We start from the raw sequence: 26875 nt of genomic DNA, 5'->3' as shown, positions 1-26875 counted from the left end.
CAGCCAATCAGCATAGAGCCGGGAGGCAAGTCATTACTCGCCGCCTGTTTTCCTGATTTGCCGGGAAGCCGGCTCGATGCTGATTGGCTGGGAAGCCGGTTTCCCGGCCAATCACAATCAAGCCGGCCAAACAGCATGGAGCCAGCTTCCCGGGCAATCAGGATGATGGGCAGTATGTCATTACCCACTGCCCGGCTTCCAGATTGCGCGGGAAGCCTGTTCCATGCCAGCAAAAGCACCGGTATCAGTACTCGGTATCAGCGAGTACCGAAAGCAAAGTATTGGTACTCATACTCGATACCGAAAAACCGGTATCGGTGCATCCCTAATTCCCTAATTATTACCTGTGATATCCCTGCAGCTGATGTTTCCTCATAACTGACTCACTATGCCATGTTCCATACCATATCTCTGTGTGGATGTGGCCATCTTGATAGCGTAGCTATGCTTTGCTTCCTCATGTCAGTCCCACAACCCTGATGACTGGTGTTCTGATGAACTGATGACCCGTGAAGGGAATGATCAAAAGTGGCAGGAGATGTCAAGAATACACAGATCCACTGAATGAAGCAGCAGCAGGGAGATGCTTGCACTGCAGTTCCTCAGGTGCAGTCTCCTCTCCAGCAGGCACCCAGAAGAACAATGAGCATTAAATATCTGTAAAAAATAAGTCAAGGCAACTGGACTTGCTGTGTTTTTCTTGAAGACGCTTCACTGGCCATCCAATTCTCAATTCAGAATGACTTGAACAAAAAATTATCTGGGAATAAATATGGTGAATGTCGCTCCAATCCACATAATCTGTTAGTCACAACCAGGTGCTGATTGCATTTACAAAATTGGAGTCTAGGAGGTGTTATTAACCTGCCCAGAGAGAGGTGTTAAAACAGCATTGCATGTGGCAGACAATAGATGTCTCACCAATATTGGGCAGAGAAGAAACAATGGTATCCTATGATGTTTCATCCTTCTTCACGAGCATACCCACCACAGAGGCAATTGGAACAGTGAGAAAATGGTTGCTACTAGACAACACCCTAGGCAGCAGGACAGAACTTAACCCAGATCAAGTGTGTGCCTTGTTGGACCTTTGCTTGAGTACCAGCTATTTCAAGTACAAGAACAAGTTCTACAGGAAGAAACATGGCTGTGCCATGGGATCGCCAGTTTCACCTATTGTGGCGAACCACCCTGATTCCAATTCATTAGTGGGGACTGAAGCAGCCAGTGTCAAATGAGGGGAAGGGGCAGGGTGCACATGAATATTCTCTCAGCATGAAACAGTACAAGGAATGCTTATCTGCAGATTGTAGGTGGGGCGCAGTTAAGAAAACAAATTTTCACTTTTTGAGTTTAGGTATATTTTAAGTGCTCATTTTAACATATGTCAGAATTCTGTAATAATTGGTAAGGTGATTATATCAATGTTCTTGGAATAGTGACTAGCATTCTGAATATGGCATCTAATTCAGGACATCTTGATTCAGGTTCAACACTTCCATACATAATTGCTTCGATAAGAGAAAAAAGGGAGCAGGAAACATGGCAAATGGACTAGCGAGTAATGCAGATTTAGATGACAACGTCAACTGTGATGCAACTGTGGTCTTACTTAAAAAAGGTAATTGCAGTTACTCACTATTTTTCTTTTAGATGTGAAGCAATATAACAGAATTGCACCTGGTTTTTTTTTACCTTAAAGGGGAACTTAATTCAAATTAATTTCTCCAATTGCACATTTCTGATATGAATTTTATGAAAGTAAAAGTAATAACATGAAAATTAAAATATATTCTGATTCTTTTGGTGTTTTCACCAGGGGTTTGCAATGGCAATTTAGTAAATTGTCAGTACACTTGGAGGGTCTTAGAACAGTCATTGGGATTGATTTACTAAAGAAGAAGATAAAGTTCACTTAGCTTAGTGAGTAATGTTAATTTGTGTTCACTTCAAATACCCAAGCATGTGCAAGTGAGTTTAAAAAAACTGCATTTCTGTAGGCACATGATTGGATAATTGAAGTAAATACAGCTTCACCTTATTCAGTTAAAGCCGACCTTTACCCCCTTTCACTAAAAATGACATCAGCATGCAGCTCTGCATGCTGATACAAAATCATCTTACCTTCATTAGCTAAACTTGTTTTTCATTTACTTACAAATAGAGTTCATCTACGTCCAGGACCACGTCTGGCACAAGTAATGTAATGTGCACAAGCGTTGCATCCTGGCAATGATCAGCAGATAATTGCTGGGAAATCTAATCCATAATCTCATGAGATCTCAGGGAAAGGTATTTTCCTCCCATGAGATGATGTGCATGGTCACCTAGTCACATGTGCCAGAGTTCCAGAAAGTAAAGGAGAGCTAGTAACCTGCCCTTAGTTAAAATGGCCACTGTCAGAAGACTGGGGAAGAAAAGAGAAATAAGGTATGCAAAGAATACAAATATGTGTTTGTAGATTGTCATTGTTGTTATTTTAAAGATATGGGTAAAGTTTCTCTTTAAGATACCTGAACATTTACTTTGAAAATGAAGCAACCGCTTTGTAAAGTAAAAATGGACTCCTGTATCTGAAAGACTAAGCACACATAAATTGATACCTCAGTTTTGGATGGATTCTGGTGGTTTATATAACCTACTAAATCCTTACCTCAAGGGGACTGACAGTGGGAAAGGACAGATTTTTTTCTTTTTTTTTTGCAGGAGCCCTCTGTAGGGTATCTCCACCACTGTTTGCCAGTAGGATCTGTGAGCTTGAGTTCCTTGCTCCATTAACCCATTGTTAGTATAAACATGCCTTACTTTTTCTGCTGGATTTGCTTTTGGATCTTTTATCGTATTATGGACAATGCAGGAAAAGGAGTGGTTCGCTGCCCTTGTTAACTGGGTCAGATCAAAATTGCAGCTCTTGTGGGATGTTCGCAGTCTGCAGTAGTCAGGAGTTTGAGGTGTTGACTTGGCCTCCAAATTCTCCAGATCTCAGTCCAATTAAGTATCTGTGTGATGTGCTGGAAAAACAAATTTGATCCATGGAGGCCACAACCTCACAACTTACAGGACTGTAAGTATCTGCTGCTGACGGCTTGGTGCCAGATACCACAGCATACCTTCGGAAGTCTAGTGGAATTCATGCCTCAACAGGTCAGGGCTGTTTTGGTGGCAAAAGGGGGAACCTACTCAATATTAGGCGGGTGGTCATAATGTTATGGCTGATCGGTGCAGGGGTGTGGAATTCCTATCGCCCGACGCCCGGGACATGCAGTTTCGTTCAAAACGGAAGCACTGATACTCGGTGAGTACCGAAAGCAAAATATCGGTACTCGTACTCTATACCCAAAAAGCGGTATTGGTGCATCCCTAGTTTTAATTAAAACAAATTTTTTTTTGTCTCAGGACAAGTAGATTGTTATGAAGGACAAGTAGATTTGGCCCCCGCTTTAGCTCTTGGACAAGTAGTTTTTTCAAAAATTTCCACACCCCTGTCGGTGTGTGTATATACTGTATATACAGTATGTGTATATTTAATGTTTTTTAGGTGACCAACAAATGCATTAATTGGTATTGTTTTATGTCAGCCTAGAGTTTCTGGCATTGCCACTAGCTGTAGTGGTTATTAAACTCACATTTCGCATTTCACAGGTAAAATGTGTAGAATCATAACTCTGTGCCTTTTTTCTGTGTATTGATTTTGCTTACAGGAAATTTCCATCGTAAAACGTCAGTGATCATGGTAGATGAGATCCTGTCAGCATATCCCCATCAATTATCATTCTCCGAGGCTGGTCTGAGAATCATGATAACAAGCCACTTCCCCCCCAGGACTCGTCTTTCCATGGCCAGTCGCATGTTGATAAATGAGGTAAGTGTTTTAGAAACATATACTCTTTCTTTCTTAAATGATTAAAGTAAAAAATACAGCAACAAAGATTTAATAATTTAACATCTGCAAGTATATGTATAAGTTGAAAACCCTTCAATAGAATGTTAAATGTTATACTCAAACATTTACAGCTCTGCTAAAACTAATTTTTGTATGGCATTTTGGGCTGAAAGGCTTGCAAGTGCAATATAATATCTTCCTTAAACAAATTCAAGTCTGAAAAAAACATAATTGCTGTAGAAAATTACCAAAATTGTTTCATACCATGAGGCAACATGAGACTCTTGCATCTGGTAGTGTTATTTATATGAGCAGTAGCAAGAAGGGCTTCACTATGCCCTCGAAGTGTTTGGCAATAATGCCAAGGGTCAAAAAATGAGTCATCCCATTTGCCTTTAAATTGAACCTCTGGCTAGTCTATCAGCATTCAAGCATTTGTAGTGGATTAGAAGTAGATAATCTTTAAGACATGCCATCAATGACCTCTGTGGCTGCAGGCACTGCGGAGCAATTCTTCCTCAAAGTGCACAGCAGAAGCACCAAAGTTGTTCAAGTCAGTCACTCAGCAGCTCAGCTCCAGCTGCTTTCTGCTTCCAGCAGTGGCCAAGCTCACCCTTGTCCCCACTGTCTGCAGTGAATTGGCAGCCTTCCAGCCTTCTATTCTCTAATAATAGGTCAGAGCAAGACAGGTTCAGCTGAACTACTGAAAGAACGACTTAAATGACTTGAGGATGAATTGCTCGGCATTGTCTGCAGCTACAGAGCCTTGTTTTAAAGCTCATTTACTGCTTGTTAAGAATTTGCAAATACTTAAATGTCCATAGCCTTGCAATAGGTTCACTTTAAGGGTAGTTTTCCAACAAGCCAATGCATCTTTGCCATACATCTAAGCCTTATGTCTGTACCGGATTTTCCCTTGCAGAGGCAGAGATTGATAAACAGTCGAGGCTATGCTAATGGGGAGTCAGAAGTCACTATCAAGATTCCAATCAAACATGCAGTTGAGAATGGGACGGGCCCAGGGAACTCAACAGAGAGAAATGCCAATGGCACCAGAAAAGATGAAGATGTGGCTGAAGCTGGCAATGAGACCGAAAATGAGGACAATGAGAATAATGAAAACGATGAGGAAGAAGAAGAAGAGGATGATGACAATGATGGACCTTTCACACCCTTTGAATTTCCCTGTAAGTCCCATTATGTTCAAGTTGGTTGGCAAGCCTTTACAATAGCAAAATGTGACATTTTTTTGTGTTCCTCTAAATTGTTCCCATTGTTACCAAGCATAAAGCCTAATTGAAGAAATAGTTTTAAACAGGTAAATGTATTCCAGGTGCATAAAAACAAAATGTTTTTAATGTTTTAGAGTTTGTTTTCTTTCTAAAGCAGCCACAGCCTGAGTAGAAAAGCCTGTCCACTGCCAGCAGCTGCATAGTGGGACCCTTTCTCTCTGCGTGGAACCAGTGATTCTCTACAGAGGTCCAGCACACCCCTTACTTATTCATACCTATAGTTCTGCAATCAGCAAAGCTCCCTGCTGATTAAAGGGTTCTGGATTTGACTTAGAAGGGCATGTGTTGGACCTCTACAGGGAGACCACTGCTTCCACATTGCCAGCAAGCGTCCCATTCTGCAGATGCTGGTTCAGGTTTTTCCACTCAGGTGATGGCTGCTTTGTAAAGAAAACAAACGGTAAGACTTTGCACACCTTTGATATGTGTTGTGACGCTCCTGGAGTGTAGTGTATTTAGCTGATTTAAACTGAAACATCAGTTGGGCTTTAAAGTGAACCTAAATTTTAGGGCAAAGCAAAAGGTTTACTTGAATCCTTTCCTTTCTACTCACATTTGCATAGTTTCTCCATTCAGCTTCATGAGCCAAAGGAATATTTCCAGGTACAGAGGAGCATGTGACTCACTTCATGTGACAGCACCGGACCAATCAGTTCTGTAACACAGTGAGACTATAGCCCTGTTTAAACTATGACTCCAGCAACATACAGTATAGCTTACACAGGGCTTTTCTATGGGCCCTGGTGGCTCATTTGAGTGGCAGAGGTGTGAAGAGAAAGTAAGTATATATGCATCTGTGGAGATCTCCATTAATGCGAACCTGTAGCTTTGCCCTGCCCAATAAAAGTACAGGTTCATTTAAAGTGCCAGTGTTTCCAAACATGAACTAGTCCCATTTGCAGGTGTACTGTTTGTGCCAGGAGGTGGGTGACAAGATTAATGTAGCTTGACCAAAGAACTAAAATTATGTATAGGGGTGCTAAAAAAAAAGATGTGTGATGTGGTATCCCATAGCAACTAGGAAGATTTAACTTTTCTTCAGTTCACAGCAGACAGAACAATACAATTGAATTGCTGAGTACATTGTCCATTGCCTTTCTAATGCAGTACTGCTTTGTATTAAATGCCCCTCCTAATAGATTGTAAGCTCTCACGAGCTACTACCTCCTGTACTGAAATTGTATTGTTAATTGTATTGTCTCCCTCACTTTTGTAAAGCGCTGTACAAACTGTTGGCGCTATATAAATCCTGTAAAATAAAAATAATAATTTCACTTTCCCAAGTACACATTTTATAGGCATCATTGGATAGGGTACCAGAGGACAGATGGCGTAGGTAATACTCTCTAATCTTCTAATCTCTCAAATGCTGCTTACTGTCTGGATTGGCATCATATTTTTAGGTACTAACACATTTAAAGTGTATCTAAACCCAAGAACAAAATATTAATATAGTGCACCTTAACACTTAGATGTGGAGGCTGCATTATTTTTTTCACAGTTTTTCTTTATTTTCACCTTGTGATCCTGTGAATATAATATTTCCTGTCCTAGGGTTACAATGTTCAATCACTATGTATCTTTGGAGCAGCAATTTTGTCACCATAGCACAAGACTATAGAACCCCCTACCACTTTCCTCTTCTTTATAACATAGGTGGGAGGTATTTTGTAGCCCACAGAGATGGCTGGGAACAATGCTAACTGACAACAGTCAGCAGAGGCAGAAAGCAGAGGAAGTTTTAGAGGTGCACCGAAATGGAAATTTCAAAAACAAAACCGAAATTAAAAAAAATGTGAGACCGAAACCGAAAATGTTTTTTATTTTAATTTTTTCAAATTTTTATTTTTTACATTACTTTTAGGGGCTTCGGGGAAATATTGGGGGTCTAAACAGACCCCTGATATTTCCCTTTTAAAATAGAAAAAGAGATTGAGGACACAGAGTGCAGCCCCTGTTATGAATGAACAGGAATCCTCTATGAGTGTTCCTGTTCATTTGTAACATTATAACATTGTTTGTTTACTATAACTACAATCATGAATGAACAGGAGGTGATGTAGATCACTTCCCATTCATTCATAATTGATATAGTAACCATACCATGTCCTCAATTATGTACAAACACTCAGCGGTCACTGATCTCTGAGTGTTTGTACCGCTCTCCTTCCTGACAGCTGTCACAGGAGGCTGAGCGAGCGGTGCAGCGAGCAGAGCTTAGCTTGCTGTGACAGCTCAGGCTGTTTCCGCCCACACACCGCTCTGCCGGACTGTGACAGGAGACTGAGCAGTGTGGGAGGAGAGACGCCGGCCGCCTGTGACACTTTCTCTCTTCCCCGCTGGCACACAGAGCAGCGCCCAGCGGGGAGGAAAGAAAACAGGGATGCACCGCTGTATCGGCAGAAAAATTACACTTTTGTCATTTAGCCAAAAGTGCCATTTTCGACCGATATGTTTCGGCAGCCGATATATCGGTGCATCCCTAGTTTTCAGCATACAAGATTTCCGGCAGGATCAACAAGCATTTTTTGCACTTATCGAACAAGTGATCAATACTATTATTATACAGGATTTATATAGCACCAGCAGAACATTACAAAATAAAGGGAGGCAGTATGTGCAGTACAGTATATACAGTAGTTGCATTACAATTTAAGACAAGAGGATTAGGAGGATCCTGATTACGAGAACTTACAATATAAAAGGAGAGGCAAGTGATACAAAGGGTAATAACCGTAAGGGAAGAGCTGATGGAGAACGTAAAAGTACAGTTTTTAGGAGAAGGCAGGATTCACTTCCCTGAAGAGTTTTCAGGATCACGTAAAGATCAGAGTAGCAGATAGCCAAACAGATTGTGATAGGGAGTTCCAGAGGAATGGAGAGACGATGGAGAAGTCCTGGAGTTGACCATTGGAGCAGGTGATGAGGGAGCTAAAGTACAGGAGGTTTTGGGAGCAGAGGACAGATTGGGTGATATGTCGAGTTGAGGTTAGTGAATAACAAAACACATTTAGTGGTCTTGTTGACAAGACTAAAAAGGGGCAAATAAGAAAAGTTTATTATTAGGGATTACATATACCTGAAAAGATAAGTAACGTCTTGCAAAAAAAAAAAAAAAAAACCTGAAAAGATAAGAAAAATCTTGCAAAAAAAAAAAAAAAAAACCGGAAAAAAGAAAAAACGTTTTGCAAAAAAAAAAAAAACGCCCAATGTTTCCTTTGCCCTTGTCATTAAAATGATATGTCAACTATGTTGACCAGTCTGCAATGTCTTCTCAGTGCGGCTGGACCTTCTCAGGACCTTGAAGGGTCCTGCAGAGCTTACATCCTCCTTTAAATATTGCTCTCCATGGCATTTAGACCAACATCTGCAGCACCCCACGTGGTTCCCAGTAGCATGTAAATACTGCCCAATTTTGCACATTCCAAAGCCGCTACAGTCTGGTCTGGGGTCTGAGCTGGAATATTTACTTTCAACGATGAGGATAAGGGTGTTATTTTACAACACTGCATTATCCCTTAGATCTGCATCAAGGTGCCCATACACCTAAAGCTGGCCATACACCTTACAATTATCTGCAGATTTTCTGTGGTTGGCCCAGGTGGAGATTACTCCATCCACACAGTTAATTGTAGATGGAGGAATCTGTTGCACCTTTTCCATCTGACCACAGACAATCTGCAGATAATTGTAAGGTGTATGGCCAGCTTTAGTTATATTTCAGCTCACTGTAGTGGCATCAGGTGAGAGATGACTTCTGATTGGTTGCTATTGGTTTCTTCACTTTATTCATTTTGTAGAATTATATACAGGGTTATTCAGAAAAGGGTGAAGAGTTTGGGAAGGCAGGAGAAGTGAACAATCGAGGCCAAAATAGCTGATTTGGAAAAATTCTCCAATTCAGCTCACTTTCCAGTTCAGCTATGTTGTCCTAGATTGTTCACTTCTCCTGCCTTCTCCAAACCCTTCACCCTTTTGTGAATAGACCTGATAGTGTTCAGCAGGGGGAGGTCTGAGTGGCTACACCCCAGTTAGATATGGACATTAAAAACTGAATGTACCTGTTATAAAAGCCAGGAATGGGACTTTTAAGCCAACACATCAGACCTACTTAGTTAAAATCACGTTTATTACATTATTTCATTAAAAGTTACTATAAAATGTTCACATTACAATTTGCTTGTGGTGATTTGGGGTGGCCTTCTTATGCTCTTGCCCCTCCTACGGCCCCCCTGGGGGAAGCTTGTGTCCTGGGGTTTCCTGTACTGTTTACTCACAATCGAGTCATACAATTAGCTGGTTCACAGTAAGCCATTCGTTATGAACATGTATCAACTTTGAGTATATTATCATGATTTCTGACTCGTGTTCTTATGATACACTATAATCTCTCTAGTTTACTGCTCTTGTCCTCCTGAGGAAGCCATTTTTGGCGAAACGCATAGAGGAGTCTTGCAGCAGTGACCATCGAGGACTGTCTAATGTGTCTCCATATTTGATCCTGTCATTTTCAAATTGAAACTTTTATTTACATGTGAATCAGGATCAGAATATGTGATTTTATCTTTTATGTGAAAATGTTATTGCAACCCTTTAATGAAATACTGTAATGAACATGTGATTTTAACTAAGTAGATCTGACATGTTGGCTTAAAAGCCCCATTCCTGGCTTTTATAAAAAGGTACATTCGTTTTTAATGTCCATTACACAACACATTTGTTGAGCACACCCTTTTAAATGGGGTCAATAGACTGTGTATCTGCTTTCCTGCCTAGGGAGAAGTACCTCCCAAGATTCAGAACCACCAAAACATTGTCAGGAAATAAATATTTGCTTACAGTCTCCTTGTGGACTTTATTGTTTGTGTAATCTGAACTCATGTGTTTTATTGCACTAATATATCTGACACATCGCAATTATTTCATTTTGTTCCTCAACAGCTGGGGGAGCTAACAGACTGAAATGGATGGTAACCTGGCCGTTATCCTTCCTTATGTACTTCACTGTACCTAACTGTGCTAAGCCACGCTGGGAGAAATGGTTTATGGTTACTTTTATCTCGTCCTCCATCTGGATTGCAGCCTATTCTTATGTGATGGTCTGGATGGTAAGATCTTTGACTGTATCATAACTGGGTTGTGTGATATAAAGGAATCAATCAGATAGGTTTATTTATTTTTTATTCTATTGAAACATGTCAGGCTTTAAATAGTTTTTATGGACCATGCTATCTTGTTTTTATATTTGTTAGAATTTGCTCAGATAGACACAGATTGAGAACTGTCAGTGCGACCATCCAGTATCAGTCATTCTGATGGCAGTTTGTCTAATGACAAATAGTCACCTATGACATGACTGTGGGGACATCATCATGGGTCATTTCTTATTAGCATTAGGAGTACATGCTTTGGTTTTAAGAGGCTTGGAGCCAACTTTTGTACAAGTTATTCTGAATTGAGAAAGCTGGTCGGATGACCAGTGAAACATCTTCAAGAAAAATACAGCAAGTCCAGTTGCCTTGATTTATTTTTTTCAGATATACCATGACCTGGATGAATGGGAACCTTGACAGTTGTAGAGCCATAGTAGGGATTATCAGGAAGAATATGAGAATCTCTGGAGCCCCGACCATAGGCATACAAATGCAGACATCTTAACTGTAATATCCCAAGTGCAACCATACCAGTAGAACCTATAGGGGTTGCTGTATGTAGGACATTTTCCAAACACATTTTTTGCTAACCAATAAAGGTGACCTAGCAGATTAAGCATGTGTCATTGATCTTGAATACTGACAGTATTAAATGCTCAAACTTTTTTCATTAATGAATCTAGATCAAATAAATATACATTGCCCAGCAAAGTATTTCTTTACATTTTTCCCCAAGCACTTACAGTCATAGTTACATAGTATTTGAGGTTGAATAAAGACACAGGTCCATCAAGTTCAACCTTTGTGTGTCTGTGTGTGATTGTGCATGTGTATGTGTGTACACGAGTCACTGTGTGACCTTGTGTTTAAGTGTACCGGTACCTCTGTATGTTACGGTCTATGAGGAAGGTATCTAAATGCTGCTTGAATGATTCAATACTCTCTGCTGATACCACTACATGTGGCAGCGAGTTCCAGACTTTAACCGCTCTGACTGAAAAAAGCCCCTACGCCCCTTCTCCACCAATTTACGCTGGTGGCCTCTAGTTCTTGTTCTGGAGTTTACTGTAAAAGGTTTATTGCTGATGTTGCCATCACCACTAAACATTTTGTACATCAAAATCATGTCCCCTCTTAATCTCCTCACTTCCAGCATGAACAAGTCTAAATTTAGTAACCTTGTTTCATTGCTTAGGTCCTCCAGCCCCTTAATTAGTTTAGTTGCCTTTCTCTGGACTCTCTCCAGCTCAACAACATATTTTCTGTGAATTGGTGACCAAAACTGGACCGCATACTCCAGATGAGGCGGAACTAGTGAACTTTACAGTGGCAAAATGATCGCTTTGTCTCCACAATACCCTTTTTAATACAAGACAGTACTCTGCTTGCTTTGTTTGCAGCAGCCTGGCATTGCGTGCTATTATTCAATCTGTGGTCTATGACCCCCAAATCTTTTTCCATTTCTGACTTCCCTAGTGGAGTTCCCATTAATGTGTATTCCGCTTGCCTGTTTTCAACCCCAAAATGCATTACTTTACATTTTTCAACATTAAACCTCATCTGCCATATAGTTGCCCACTCCCCTATGCCACTCTCGACCTTAGACCAATCTGAAAAAGAGTCATTTATCAATACTCTCTGGACACGTTCCTGTAGCCAGTTCTCTATCCACGTACACAACATTTCACCTATGCCCATGGACCTTAGCTTGTGTACTAAGCGTTTATGTGGCACTGTGTCAAATACTTTGGCAAAATTCAGATGTACCACATCCAACGGCCTCCCACCATCCAGATCTCTACTCACCTCTTCGTAGAATGTTAGTAGGTTGGTCATGTTTTTGAACAGCTGACTCCAACTCTCTCAGCTCAGCTTCCCTGAACTTCCTGTCCAGTACAGGATCACAAGGGACAGTAAAGTCTGCAGCAGCGGTCTATCAACTAGCCTGGAGAAGGGAGGAAGGAGGGGAGGGGAGCAGTTAACGGACTTGCCTTGCTGTGTCTGTTGAGACACACAGAGCTTACTAACACACACAAGGGTGTCTCCATAGGGCCCTGCAAGGGAAAGGTGACACCCTAAAACAGGATATCAGGACCAGTTTTCAGGGGACCAGCTGATTCTGCAGGAAACTAAAACTTTTAAACATCAAGGAGCAGCATCCATTGTGAGTGATTTAATCAGCGTTTGAAAAAGCTTAAAAGCTTTCTGACTTTAATATCACTTTAACCTGGACCCCCAGATTGTCTACACATAGAAACCTCTATGCACAAAACAAGTAATTATTATATAAAAATGTATGCATTGTGTTATTGCTTGCAAATGTATGCAAACATTCAAGCCCTAAAATGCTGTGTGTGTGTGTAAAATACATGGTATAGAAAGTACAAATTAGATACAGTTTGTATTTCTGAAATACTGTTGGTTACATTTGTATTCTTGTTTTCCAGGTTACTATCATTGGCTACACTTTAGGAATACCAGATGTAATTATGGGGATCACATTCCTGGCGGCTGGAACAAGTGTACCAGACTGTATGGCCAGCTTGATAGTAGCAAGACAAGGTTAGTGTGGTCTATTGTCCATCTCCTAAATGGAGCAACTGAGATGATTGTAATGCACTTTCTGTACTTTCAAAAATACTTCTTGCACTCAGAGAAGTATATAACTGAGACTTTGTGGATAAGGAAGGCAAATCATGGGGTGTCCTCTGGTACCAGTGAAACAGTCCATCACCGTAATGAAATATTAGTGTGGTTCAGGAGGGAGTAGGGGCAGGTTCTCAATCAGCCCATCAAGTATATGCATGTAAGACTCCTGGGATGCTCCAAATCAAACAACTGGGGTACCTACTGTAAACTTGTGTTTTTCCCGATAATACGAAATCACCTGCACTCACTACAGCGAACAGACCTTGGATGAAAGGTTGGTGCTTGAAGTGACAACACGGATGATGCCGTGTTAGATACAGTCTATAATAGAAGTCACCAGCACTTGATGATGTGTGCAAAACTAAAGCACTTTTTATTAAATTGTCACATGCGTCATACAGCCAACGTTTTGGGGCCACGCAGAATTCTGTGTGGTTTCACTATATAAAGCTGAAGTCGCATACTTGTTGTTGTCACTATGTCACCCAGAAGAAGGGACTCTGGAGGGCCCCGAAACGTTGGCTGTATGACGCATGTGACAATTTAATAAAAAAGTGCTTTACTTCATGCACACTTAATCGAGTGCTTGTGTTTTCCACACACAGGGCAAAGCAACAAGTTCACTTAGCCCTTCCCAGTCAATTAACATACCAGCATGTCTTGGGAGTGTGGGAGGAAACCAGACTACACGGAGGAAACCAACGCAAGCACAGGGAGAACATGAACTTGTTCCCCTCCTACTCAGATACCAGGAGTGAAGTAAAGACCTGTGCAAGCTATGAGGCATTTGAGTCATAGCTTACACACAGCTATAGACAGTGGAAATTGGCTCAACACTATCTCCTGGTGTGAGTCATAAGTTCGTCCATACCCAGAAGTACCAGGCCTTGCCTTTGGATCCCGGCACTGAATGAAGTATATGCTTAGAAAAGGTAAAGGGGGGTGGGTGGGTGTTAAAGCAAACCTTTTGCTCTGCTCTAAAAAAAAAAAAAAACACATGTATGATTTAAATTAAAAATAGATGTTCATGGATTTAGTTAGTGTATGTAGAGGTCGAGGGGAGTCAAATCTGCATCTCCTTGAGCCCTAAGTCAGAAACACTCGCGGTTCTAGGAGTTGGAGTACATAGATTATTCTCAACAGTTCCTGCTTACAGTTCGACAATGACCACAGTCATACAGATACACAGTATATTTTTGGATAAAGGTAAAAGTCCGACACAAACACAAGAAGACCATAGAAGATGGTGTCCATGGGGAGTTTAATCCAGGGCCCCACAGAGCTTTCTTCAGAACTAACCTTAATTAGAATAAAAGAGTAACATTCAAACAATTACTCTGGTTAATTTGTTCTTTTTTTTATAGGTCTGGGAGACATGGCTGTATCAAATTCAATTGGGAGCAATGTATTTGACATTCTTATTGGACTTGGACTTCCATGGGCGTTACAGACCCTAGCAGTGGACTATGGCTCATATGTAAGTTTCTTCATCCAATCAACACTTATTAAAAAGAATGTTTAACTTTTTGTTACTATAGTGTCACAACCGCCGCCCCACACACACCTCTTGCTATCCCTGACCCAAATAGTGACAGCCCTCCCTACCTCAAGTAACCCCTGTCCCAAATAGTTATAGCACTCTCCCTACTTTGTGCCACCCCTGACTCAAATACCTAGATACAATATGCCAAGACAAATCTTGTCACCTGCAGCTCTACAATTTCTAAGAATAAAGACTGTTCCGAAAGTAAAGCACTGATATCTTGCTATACCATATCAAGCAATAGCCAGTTTGTGAGGAAAAGGGTCATTATGATCAGTAATATCTCAATATAGCCACCAGGAGTATAGAAATTGGATCTGACGTGCACTTTACAGAAAAAATATCTTTTTAGCCGCATACACATAAAATCTACATAGAGTCAGTAATCTCAAATATTAATTACAGAGATGAATGTACTGGATTTTGAGGATGTGTGGCCTACTACCTGATGACCTGTACTGTGCTGAGTCATTTGTCCTGAGTCATTACATTGTAACTCCAACATGTAGCTTTCTAAATCCAGAAAAGATCAAGTCATATTCATGCAATCCATTGTGATCAGCGCAACCGCAGCCTTTTTTTTAAATTAACTTCTCTTATGTAATCTTTGGGGTCTACACTGGACAACATAGCCACATACATTTTCCATTTGGGGATTATGGTATTATGTGCACCGCTCGATTGCTGTCACTATGAGATTACACATGTTTTTTTCACTGCAGTTAGTTCATAAACAATCTTTGATAAATTGGTACAAGAAGCAGACACTGTGTTCCTAGTTACTCATTTATTGGCCTTTAGTCCTGGAAACAGAAAATGTCTTAAAATAGTGGAATTAACGTCCAGGGTCCTATTTATCATTTAACGCGGCCCCACACTATGCATTATACAGTATGTAAACTGTATTGTAATACCCTTTTTAAAAACAAATAGTTAAATAGAATGTACTAAACATGTTTCTCATGGATGCAAATTATAAAGTCTCTCTCCAATGGTACTTTGTACTAGCAAACATTTTTCCTGAGACCTCACCATTATGTTTCACACAGTGCGAGTAAATAGGAACCATGTGTCATACCTGGTGGTCGTGCTCTAAAATCAATTGTTTTTGGACCAGAATATACTGTATACCCTTATTTACCTTGTAACTAATATTTATATACTTAAAGACGCACACATGGCTTTTTTAAATAAATCCATCCCTGGAATCCAGAAGCCCTCTGAGACCCTCATATTATCTATTTTCTTTGCAGTAAAATCTCAGTCACAAGATTTTTATGGATTAGGGTCTATGAAAGCTAGCAAACACCCCCTAGTCGGTGTCACTGGGTTAAACTTCCCCTCTAATTGGTGTCAGTGGGATAACTCCCCCTCAGCTGGTGTCAGTGAAATGGACTCCCCACTCCGGGACCTATTGATGTCACTAGGATATAACAACCCTGTTGTCAGTGGAATGAAAATTGCTCCATCATTGGTGTTCAGAAGTTACTTACCTGAGAAGACACTCCATGCCCTGCCCTTCCTGTCCATGTCCCTGCTTTCTCTCACTGGATCTATGATGGAGTAGTGATCTCCTGCCTGATGGTGCCTGCATAGTTCTTCTGTCTACTGCTAGATGATGTTGATGCTGGACCTATGCAGGCACTGTCGGGTATGAGATCACTCCACCCAACACTGACAGGATAGATATAGTGCCAGATGCCAAAACGCAGAGTGCTGACAGTTTGCTGCACTGGTCCTAGATCATGTGGGACTAGAGGGTTCAGGGAACAGGTTGCATCACTGTATGTCTTTGTAGTCTTGAGCAAATGCAGAGCATCTCCAGAGACTGGGAGAATATCCTGAAATATTGGGTGTTTCCTTAAAGACCTGGGTGTAGGATTTGTTGCAGTGAATATAATGCTATTCTCTCGTGGTTAGGAAACAGTTCCACACTTCCCACAGGTTCTGTAATTCTCCAGGGGGATAAGCAAGAAACTTCACTTCATTCTCCATAAAGTAAGCTAGGATAGGTTTATTGAGGTGGAATTAAATAGGACTGGGTTATGTATGCCATACTGTGTGGTTCTTCCCTCCTTTCCACCTCCACTGAGATATCTTCCACCCAGATCTGTTCAATCAACCACATTGATCTCTGCTAGAGGCACAGGAAAGTAAACAAATGCCACTTTAAACTTTATAAGAGATCTCCGCTCAGTCTGACATGCAGACATCTACTGCAGGAAAAACTGTCAATCTCTGTTAGAAACACGATCATGAAAGCAGGCGAGAGAAAATGTAAAAGTAATCAGTATAAAATAACTTTATATAACCTTTATAATAATTCATTGAATTATGAGATAACTGCATTTCCGCTATCTGTCTGTTTTAATCAAAAAAGTAACTAAGCCTCTCTCGGAATTAAAATTAGCAGGCTTTGCCAGCACAGTGTCCGTCCAGTGAATTACAGATAATGCTCCAGGAAAGGCCAGCAATAAGATCCATCACACTCATTTGTGCTTCCCAGAAGAGAGAATTCCTTGGCTAGTATTCATTCCCTCGGGGCACTCACATACTGCAAGCTGAAGAAAAGCCTTCTGTCCTATGCAGCGGATGTTTTTATGTATATTGCACTCATTTCAGTGATTACAAAATGAAAATCTAAATGATACCATTCCTGATTACATAGTAGTGTTATTTATAAATATAATATTCGCTATAAACTGGATAGCTTGCAGATAGTTTTATTATTGTTAAAATATGTGTGCGTGGCTGGCTGGTGATACTAACAGATTAGATACCTTCAGACAATATTTGTATGGCTTAGCTACTGCAAACAATCACAGCAGGCAACATTAACGTTGGATGAAATGTCTTTAGAATCAGTTAGTTTTGGCACCTGCATTTAACGTTGCTTCTTTTTGCACAAAGACATGGTGGTTTTGGCTCTGATGTTGGCACCGGGTTGCTAGGTACTTTGGTGATGACAAGGTAAATATGGGTTTGATGGTGTTACAGCAGACCTTGCATCAAAATACAAGGTGCGCTTATTAGCAAGACCTCCCCGCCTCCCCATGTAAAACTGTTGCATGATACAAACTAAAACAAATTTGGAGAACTTAAAAAATATAGCAACCTTACACCTCAACTTCTGCCTGCAGTGCCTAGACAGTTAAGTTTTTTTGTAAGTGCTCTCCTAATGTGTGGGTTTTTTTTGTTTGTTACAACATTTTTATATGTGGGGAGTATAACTTTTAAGCAGAGCTTGCATTTTGATGTAAGGCCTGCTTTAATTTTGTGTTAGGGCTGCATTCACACGGGGCATTTTCATGCATTCTAGTATTCCTGTGGTAAGCACCAATGGATTCTTGGGGCAGGAATCCCAAGTGTTGGATAGATTGACATGACCCACCCTACGACTTCCTTATTGGCTAGGAAGCTGGCTTTACTTGTTGCTATGCACCCTGGTTTACTTACCAATCAGAAAGCCAGGCAGCGGGTCTTGGCCAGGCAGCCACCTGGCTCCCTGATTGGTCAGGAAGCCAGGCTGCCTAGCAACAAGTGAAGCTGGCTTACTAGCCAATCAGGAAGCTGGGAGGCGGGTCAGGATGTGCTGCCCGGCTCTCTAATTGGATTGGAAGCTGGCTCTGTGTTCCTTCGCGGCACTGCAGAGGAAAGCTCCGGTATCGGGCTAAGTATCGGTGCATTTGGGCAAATACGAGTACTTTTCAAAATACTTGGTATGGGCACCGATACCAATACTAGTACCGGTATCGGTGCATCCCTAGGATAGATGATTGTTTGGGATAGATGATCGTCCCTGGAGACATTTATCCTGCATCCTTGGGCAATCATCTATCCCAAACCACAGGTAATTGTACCATGTACGATTACATGTGGACTGCTGCTGGCAGATGCGGCTGCTGTCATCCTGTCATTAACTTGAACGGGTACAACGGCCTCATTTGAATGGGCACACCTAGGATTCTAGCCACAAGAATCTGTAGATTCTTGCCGCAGCATTCCCAGAACACACATACAAGCCCAGTGTAAATGCAGCCTAAGATTATGGGTAGGATTAGAGTTTGGGCATTATGTTTAAGGTTAGCTTTTGGGGCCTTAAGTATTAGGTTTTGTTTTAAACCTAAGTATAAGGAAGGGTTAATTTTCAAAATAAGGTTAAGGCTAGGGTGTGGTTCAGAGTTAAGTGTTAGGGCCCTTTCACACCTGTGCAGTCTGATGCAGTGTGCTACTGTGGGATGTGGTGGACTGCAACACAGGTGCATGGGGTTAGTATGTTGGGGTACCATAGCATCATAATGCCTAGGTACCTGTGTTGGGGTAACTTGTGTTAAAGTGTGTGTGTTGCTACAACACATAATTGTGAAGCCAACCTTAGGGTGATTAACTTTTCCAGGGTTAGGTTAATGGCAGATTACATGTTACGGGTAATTTAAGGGTTACATTAGGTTTTAGCTTTTGGGTAAGGAAAGAACTACGTGTGATGATGGGTATAGCTCCAACTTCTTTGCTTGTCAGGAGAAATAAACTACTGTAAGAAAGATGAGGGCAAGTACCTATTGGAAGTGCCGAGTGTGTTACGATTCATCTATGAACAAAAAAACAGAAATTAATGTAGACACAACAAGCGTCCATATATGATGCTTCTTACTGGATCCTGTACATGAGATCATAAACAATATGAGACCCAAAGGCATGTTATATTAAAGCCTGGTGTGCCTTACGGAATGCATATACTGTACAGTATGTAACATCTGCTTTCCAGTTTGACTGTCATTTTTTATTACAATTACAATGCTGCTCAGTAGATTTATTAGAACTGTTGACAAACTCAGATGCATTTAATGCAACCAATAGCGCTTGGTTTATTAAGTATATTTAAAGTTTTCAACAGGTTAGCTATGGCGACAAATATTTAAATTCATGAAGGTTGGGGTAGTTATTTCCTAAAGTAATGGTTAACAGTGATAAGTCCTGCTACTATATCCTGCTGATGGGGCTATAATTGGCAGGACTTCATCACAATTTGTATAAGGTAGAAGGGATGCTGGAATGTGGAACAAATTGTACACTGCCACTTATAAATATAAATGTAAAGATTATATTGCACAATAACGTTCTATATATCTGTATGTGAACTTGACAGCTTTAAGAAATGTTTAGTTATGGAATGTGAAGTTAATTGGTAAAGAGCATGACATTATTTCCTGTACAGATTACATCACCGCATAAAACTCCCTACTAGATTTGACTATAAGCTTGCAAAGTTCAGCTGTTAACGAAAACTCTGAATGCTTTGTGAAGGTCCAGACCTCTGTTGGTCATACTTTTTGTTTAATAAAAGAAACACTATAAAATGACTACTTAAAGTGACACTAAAGCTTAAAAATGCATTCAAGCACCATAACCAGTAACAAAAATGTAGCTTATTTGTGTATCACTCAAAAGTAGATCCTCAAATGATGTCTGAATTGGTGCTGACACTGTCCTTCCTTCTGGTAGGTGTTTTCTTTTGTTCCCCGTGGTCCCAAGCTCGACTCGTGATGGACTACAATCTCAATATAAATTAGTAAACTAAACGTGAGATTATAGTCTAGCACGGGAGCGAGCTTGGAGCGTTGACTACTTTACAACACACACAGAAACCATGGGGAACAAAAGTAGTCACCCTCCAATGTGCCCTTAGTTAAAATGGCCACTGTGAGAAGAATGGGGAGGAAAATAAAAATAAGGTATGCAAAGAATACAAAGCCGGCAATTATCTAGAAGTATGTGTTTGTAGATTGTCATTACTAAACATTTCTAAATGTGCCTTTGTTGTTATTTTGAAGATATGGGTAAAGTTCCTCTTTACGTCCAGACTCTTTCTCTGGAGATCCCTGATCCTGCCCTGGCATCCTTCTGTCCTAACTACTGGTGTTTGGTCGATTCTATCACTTTTGGTCAACCCTAGCGAAAATCTTTCCCAGTTCTAGTTGTCTTGTTGTACCACATCTAAATTCTCATTTGAGGTCTCTGTGCTGTCACAGTTTTTCTTGTCTCCCTATACTATCCTATTGGTGTATTGTTTGTTTGCATCTACTGCTTCAAAGTCAAGCCCTCCAGTTTTTAATCCATTGTTGCTTAATTTCCTCCATTCTGTTTTAAGGCCTAAGTTTGACCACACAATGTACATTGAGGAGAATTTATCAAAACTGGAGCAAACAAAATCTGGAGTAGCTGTGCTTGTTAGCCAATCAGCTTCTCTCTTTCATTTTCAAATCTTAACTGAACAAACTGAAGAGAAAAGCTGATTGCTTGACATGCACAGCTGCTCCAGATTTTGTCTGCTCCAGTTTTGATAAATTCCTCCCAGTATATTTTTACAATCTCCTTCAGGTCTACCAGGGCCTGTCTGATTTGATAGAAATTAAAACATTGTTAGGTTTGTCCTCATATTACAAAGTTTTGATAAATCTGAAAATGAGATTGTATAATGAAATTGTATAGTGTATGGCCTAACCTTTAGTTCCCTTGTGTTTGTTACCCCTTGTGTATCCCTCTTCCATTATGCATTGGAGTCTCGTACTCTTATCAGCCATGGCTACAGGGAAGGGTCTGCCAAGCAGTGAGACCTGGGCATACCTGAGCAGTTTAGACACAAGGGGTCTATTATAATCAGAAGAGTTCACCCACACCACAGACACTTCTCATTGACCAATGACAGATAGTCAGGTTTTCTGCGTGTCTGGTTATGTCTTTGTCTGTCTGTCTACCTTGACTGTACTTGACATTCTGGTTTTTACATTGGCCATAGTTGTCTACCCCTTTGTCCTTATTCTTAGTTGCTGGTCATGATCTTGTACACTCCTGTTCCTCCTTACTGCACAATGAATGCAGCAGTCTCCTGATAGTCTTCCCAGAATAGGTATCAAAAACAATGGTGGGAATTTATCAAAACTGGAGCAGACAAAATCTAGAGCAGCTGTGCATGAAAACCAATCAGCTTCTCTCTTAAGTTTGGTCAGTTAAGTTTTAAAAATGAAAGAGGGAGACTGATTAGTTGTTTTGCACAGCTGCTCCAGAATTTGTCTGCTCCAATTTGATACATTCCCTTCATTGTACGTTAAGTGTTAATGAGCCCTAATTCTGCTCAAAAGTGAACTAAGTTCATCTATGATCAGGTAAATACCAGTCTGTTCCTGGAAACCAGCTCAATCTATGCTAATGGACTGTAAAAACATCATGTGATAAGTTTGGGCAATTTGTTATTTATCTCTCTATAAGGGTAGGCATCATGTGTGTGTATAAATACATGTTATATATGTGTTTGAATTTAGAAATACATATTTTATTTTATTGTGACATATTTAGGCTAATTTTTAAATACAAACTACACATGTATTCAAATAAATACACGTTTAATAGAATAAATAAATATTCATTTGCAAACTGTTTTAGTTTTCATTCCAGAGAGACTTTCCTTTTGGCATATAATAATTATGTTTTTGAAGAAGCTGGGACTACATTTATGATAATATCAGAGGCTCTATTCTTCATTCCAGTTTAACCCCTTCGTGACTGACGTCGACAGTGTACGTCGCCAGCATCGGGGCTGTTTAAACAGACTCCCGGCGACTTTTGTATTGGTATTTTGTTGTGTTTTGGGGCATAACATTAATTTTTTCACTAAATGTTGGGGTTTAATAAGGAGTTGCGCTAATATTGCGCAACATAAAAATTTGCAACTACCACCATTTTATTCTATAGGGTCTTGGCATTCAGAAAATATATAATGTTGGGGGGTTTTAAGTCATTTTCAGGCCTAAAATGTGGAATAACATGGGTGCAAAAAATGAAAAAAGGGCCTCAGTCATGAAGGGGTAATGTATAATGCTGTCACCATTTAAGCTATTCTGAAATACCAACACTCATCTTGTAATAACTCTGGCTTTGTTGATGGGTTAGGGAAGTAAACCTGTAAGAACCACAAAGAAGGGTTACAGGTATAAATGTTACCCTGAACAGAAATACATTATGTAGGTCTTCTAATTTCAGCAAGAAAGATGCCATGTTTTCCCTGTAATGTGGATCATGAAATTCAGACTGAACGCAGACTTTTGTCAGTGGGATCACTGCTAGATCAAACTAGAACTCACAATTTTACCAAATGTGTGCATCATGCTTTTCTTAATCTTGCCCCTGGGAACTGGATCTGTTGCATTAGAGCAATTTTATGAGCATAAGGTAATCTATCAGATAGTGTCCCGTCAGAAGAAAGAGGTGTAGAATAGGATTACCTTTATACTTATACTGCTATAACTTCTCAATCCTCAGCCCTAGGCCTGCTGATGCAGCTAGCAAAATTGTGCCTTTTTGTTGATGTGTAATACGGTATAGTGGGTACAATAAGCAAATGCACATTTGTGAGACAGAACATAGCACTATATGAGAACATGTCACTATAGGGATAAGCAAATCTGCCCAGGTTTAATTTGCAAACGGTTTTTCAAATTTTTGTCAAAAATTAAAGTTTGTGAACTTTGCATCGGACTGCAAGAGGTGGGAGGGAGGGGTAGTAATAATTACATTATTCACTTCTGGCCATGGTTCAGGGCTAATAAGCAACTGTTGCATCTGCCAGTGCCAAAATAAAAAAAAATAGAATACACATAGATCCATACATAGAGTTGTCAGCTCTCCCTAAATCCTTAAACTCACATTGACAATATGACTGTTGTTAGCTCATCCTTTTGTAGAGGGTTGGGTTAACTATCCCTTCACATTATTGGCTATTGCTGTTTGGGGAAAAAGTCTATGCACTGCATTATAGATTGTTCCCTATTTCTTGCAAAGCAAATGTGAAATTTTCAGCCAATAGCTTACGATTCGCAGGGTTTTGCTGTGAATTCGAACCTCAAACCTCATCCCAATTCACTATGTCAGACTACATAACCTTTGAGAAAGTCAACCAGGTCAGAAAAATTAAGCGTCTGAACTAGATTTTGTCACTTTTAGAAAATGTAATTTGTAAGTCAGAACACAGTATCTAAAGGTATTGCTGGTATTCTTAATAATGAGATCTTCATTTTAGTCATTTTTACACATTGAAGTCTGAGAACATCCAGATTCTTACAAGTATACTAGTAATCTTAAACCCCGATGAAGGGACCCAAAAACAAACTGGCTTGTCCTTTTAATAGTTTATAATGAAATTAAATCTTCAGGGTCTCTTAACATTTTGGTCTGGCGCTATGGTTTTTTTCTTGCACAACGTCAATTTCACCTAGAGGCCTCTTTATGTCCATGAGCTGTCACCCAGAGACCTAGTATTATGTGATATATTATATATCTTGGCTGTAAGATGAAACTTCATCTGGAAACATCGCCTCCTAACTCAATCTCTCACACAGAACATGAGTATCAGCTGCCTATCTCAGTTTTCTACTACAACATTGTTGTAGGGGAGGGATCATTTGAAGTAAAGCAAGTCCTTGAGCCTCAGGGGTTGTTAGTGGGCTGAGAATATGTTATTAGTTCTAGTAGGTTACCTTCAGGGCAGGATGACATGATCTGCATGTTATTCCAGCTGAGGGGAAATCTTCACAGCTGGTTATTAGCCCATTGAGGAGAACTTGTGTGGGTGGAAATCAGACTGGGGTGAGGATCTGGGTTGTGCGTATGATTTTCAGATTGGAAGGATGATTTGATGATGTTTCCAAAAATGTATATCAGTCTGGTAGGAAGAGTTAGGGATACAGTGGCACAGGTTCTATCATTTTCAGACAGGGACAAGAGTTCTTGTATCATGGGCAAATCATTGCAAAGTGGAAGTGTACTTAGCTTGCATTGTTTATTTCACATACATTTTACTGTTGCTCAGGGGTATTTTTCATTTTAGAGTGTTTGATGATTTAATAATTATCTGGTAAACGTTAGTTACATGTATATATGTCACCATTTAATTAAAATATTGCATTTTGGAACAATGTCTCAGATCCCTATTTTCTGTCTGTAATACTGTTATTGATGTCTATTATAGATCCATCTGAACAGCAGAGGACTGATATATTCTGTGGCTTTGCTTCTGGCTTCCCTGTTTGTTACGGTATGTGGGCACATTTTTAAGGATAGGTAAAATGCTAAACAAAATAAAAAAGTGATACTAACAGATACATTCAGTTACAGTAGGTTTAGCATACTCCTACCCCGTTCTGTGAGATGAAATGATGAATATGGATAACATTCTGCATGGTTACATTTAAAGTGGATGTAAACAGGCTTTTTTGTTTACATTTGTTTAATGAGTGCAAAGAAATTCCTGTTTTTCCTGCCACAAATCTTGTGAGCTAATGATAGTATATTCTCTTTCTGCTGACTGTTATCAGTTAGCATTGGTCTCATTTCTGTCTCTGAGCTACAGAACACCTCCATGTTATAAAGATGAAGAGAGGTATTCTATAGTCCTACGGTCAACCTAGGACAGGTAGTGTGTTACTGTCAGGCTAACCACGTAAATATTAAAGCAAAAGAGCCTGAAAAAAAAAGAAAACTAAAGAAGCTAATACATCTGTGGGCTGCTAAACTGAAATAGATTACATTTTTGTTCTTGGGTTTAGAAACACTTTTAAGAAATGTGGATTCTTAACATGTTAAGGCAAGCATTGAGGTGCCCTAATATGTATCATAGAGTGGTTGAACATACCTCTGCCAGCACCAAAGTGTCTTCAGAAAAATATCTGGTGGGTTTAAAAAAAGCAGGAACACCCCTCCCCATCCCCCATCCATAATGCAGTTTGGCCTGCCTGACCAACTTAGGGCTCATGTTGATGGGCCTTGTTGCCCTGCATTGAGGTGCGCTTGTAATGCATGTCAAATGAAGGCCAGCAAACTCCCATTGACTTAGCAAGATCTGGTTGAATTGAACACCCGTCGACATGAACCCTCAAGCTGGTATTCTTTTAGTTCTGTTCTTTTTTTACATGTTATATACTGATGCAGGATTACTTTAAATGTTAACCCCTGCTCTTCTTATAGAAACATTAGGAATTACATATTAGAAAATGGTGGCCAGGAAAGTCTGTCTAGCCCATAATAGTTCATTTGATTTCATTGCTTGGTTGTTCTGGGTCATAGTTCCATTTTTCTCTTCACTTAATTCTATAAATTATTCCTAATTTTACTTATGTATACCTATTTGTGCTGTTTTTTGGGTTGTCATAGAACCCTTGGCACAGTGCTGACTGTTCTTGTTGTTTATTCATTTAGGTATGTGGTATTCGTCTAAACAAGTGGAAACTGGACAAGAAGTTGGGCATAACATGTATTTTCCTCTATGGCATCTTCCTGTGTCTTTCCATCCTTACAGAATTTAACGTCTTTACATTTGTGAACTTGCCAATGTGCAGGGGAGGAGGAATCTGATCCATCGAGCCAATTGGTTGATGAGACTTCATCTTACTTTTTGGTGCAATACAGAAGCAAGACCCGTATCCTGCACTAGGAGGTCGGCAACTGGTCACTGTTCATGAGAATTTCTTACTTCCTACTCTCCCTGTTTATTCCATGGGGACAAAACCCTCCCCAGTTTTTATGTTCCACTTTATTTTTGCACAATAGAAATTGCAAAACTTGTTGGTAATTATCCTTTTATACAGTGACCAAGGTTCCAGATGAAAAGGCTGCTAACTGGCCTCAAGCCAGCCCAAATTACGTCTGCTACAAACCATTCTGTTTTTAAGTTATTTGGACTAATGTAATTTATGAACTTGAGATTGTTCAAACGTTGCAGAATAATAGGAACGATTCATTACCAGTAATCAGTTATTATGAGGAATATCATGAGATAAAATGGCTGAAACACTTACCCTTGTTCACATTAATAAATCTCCCTTGATCGACTGTGCGAACTACAACAGACAACTGAAAGGATGATCGTTACATGAACTTTTTAAAAGAAATTGATTGCATTGATAATTTATTTTATGGTGAGATCATTGGACAGCATTTTATACTATGAACAAATCTTCTTTCTTAAAATGAACGGATAAAAGATAGATTTTTCCAGAGATGGGTTGTCATGACATCCTCAATTTAGTCCGATGACTTGACATTGGTTGCAAAGCCCATCCATTTGTGTATTTCCAGTGCTGGACTGGTGCTCAGCAGTGGAATTTGATGCAAATAGGTAAATCTGTCAGTATGTAAAGTTCATTGTTATATCCAAAGCAACATGGTCATAATTGAAGGTCCCTTGGTATATGTTCTAATTTAAATCTGCCTGCTACAGTATTTTTGTATAAGCGTTTTATAGTTGGTCCTGATCTCTGAGTGAAACTATAGTCTTATATAATTTGCTAAATACGGTTATGGACAC

General features: G+C 40.0%; 1 protein-coding gene across 1 annotated transcript in view; it reads left to right on the top strand.

The window, feature by feature from the left end:
- LOC108789509 (sodium/potassium/calcium exchanger 3-like) overlaps nt 1-26350 on the top strand; it is an 82299-nt gene extending 55949 nt beyond the window's left edge. The window contains exons 9-16 of the mRNA XM_018559543.1: nt 1488-1621; nt 3702-3862; nt 4806-5070; nt 10117-10283; nt 12776-12890; nt 14342-14454; nt 24542-24607; nt 25768-26350. Of these exons, the coding sequence (XP_018415045.1) occupies nt 1488-1621; nt 3702-3862; nt 4806-5070; nt 10117-10283; nt 12776-12890; nt 14342-14454; nt 24542-24607; nt 25768-25923 (1177 nt within the window). The 3' untranslated portion in view covers nt 25924-26350. The remainder of the gene's footprint in view (nt 1-1487; nt 1622-3701; nt 3863-4805; nt 5071-10116; nt 10284-12775; nt 12891-14341; nt 14455-24541; nt 24608-25767) is intronic.
- Nucleotides 26351-26875: the final 525 nt, after the last annotated feature.

The sequence above is a fragment of the Nanorana parkeri genome, unplaced genomic scaffold (genome assembly GCF_000935625.1).
Source record: "Nanorana parkeri isolate BGI_ZX_2015 unplaced genomic scaffold, ASM93562v1 scaffold402, whole genome shotgun sequence".
In the NCBI taxonomy this organism is placed as follows: Eukaryota; Metazoa; Chordata; class Amphibia; order Anura; family Dicroglossidae; genus Nanorana; species Nanorana parkeri.
This window is presented reverse-complemented; position numbering and strand designations above follow the sequence as displayed.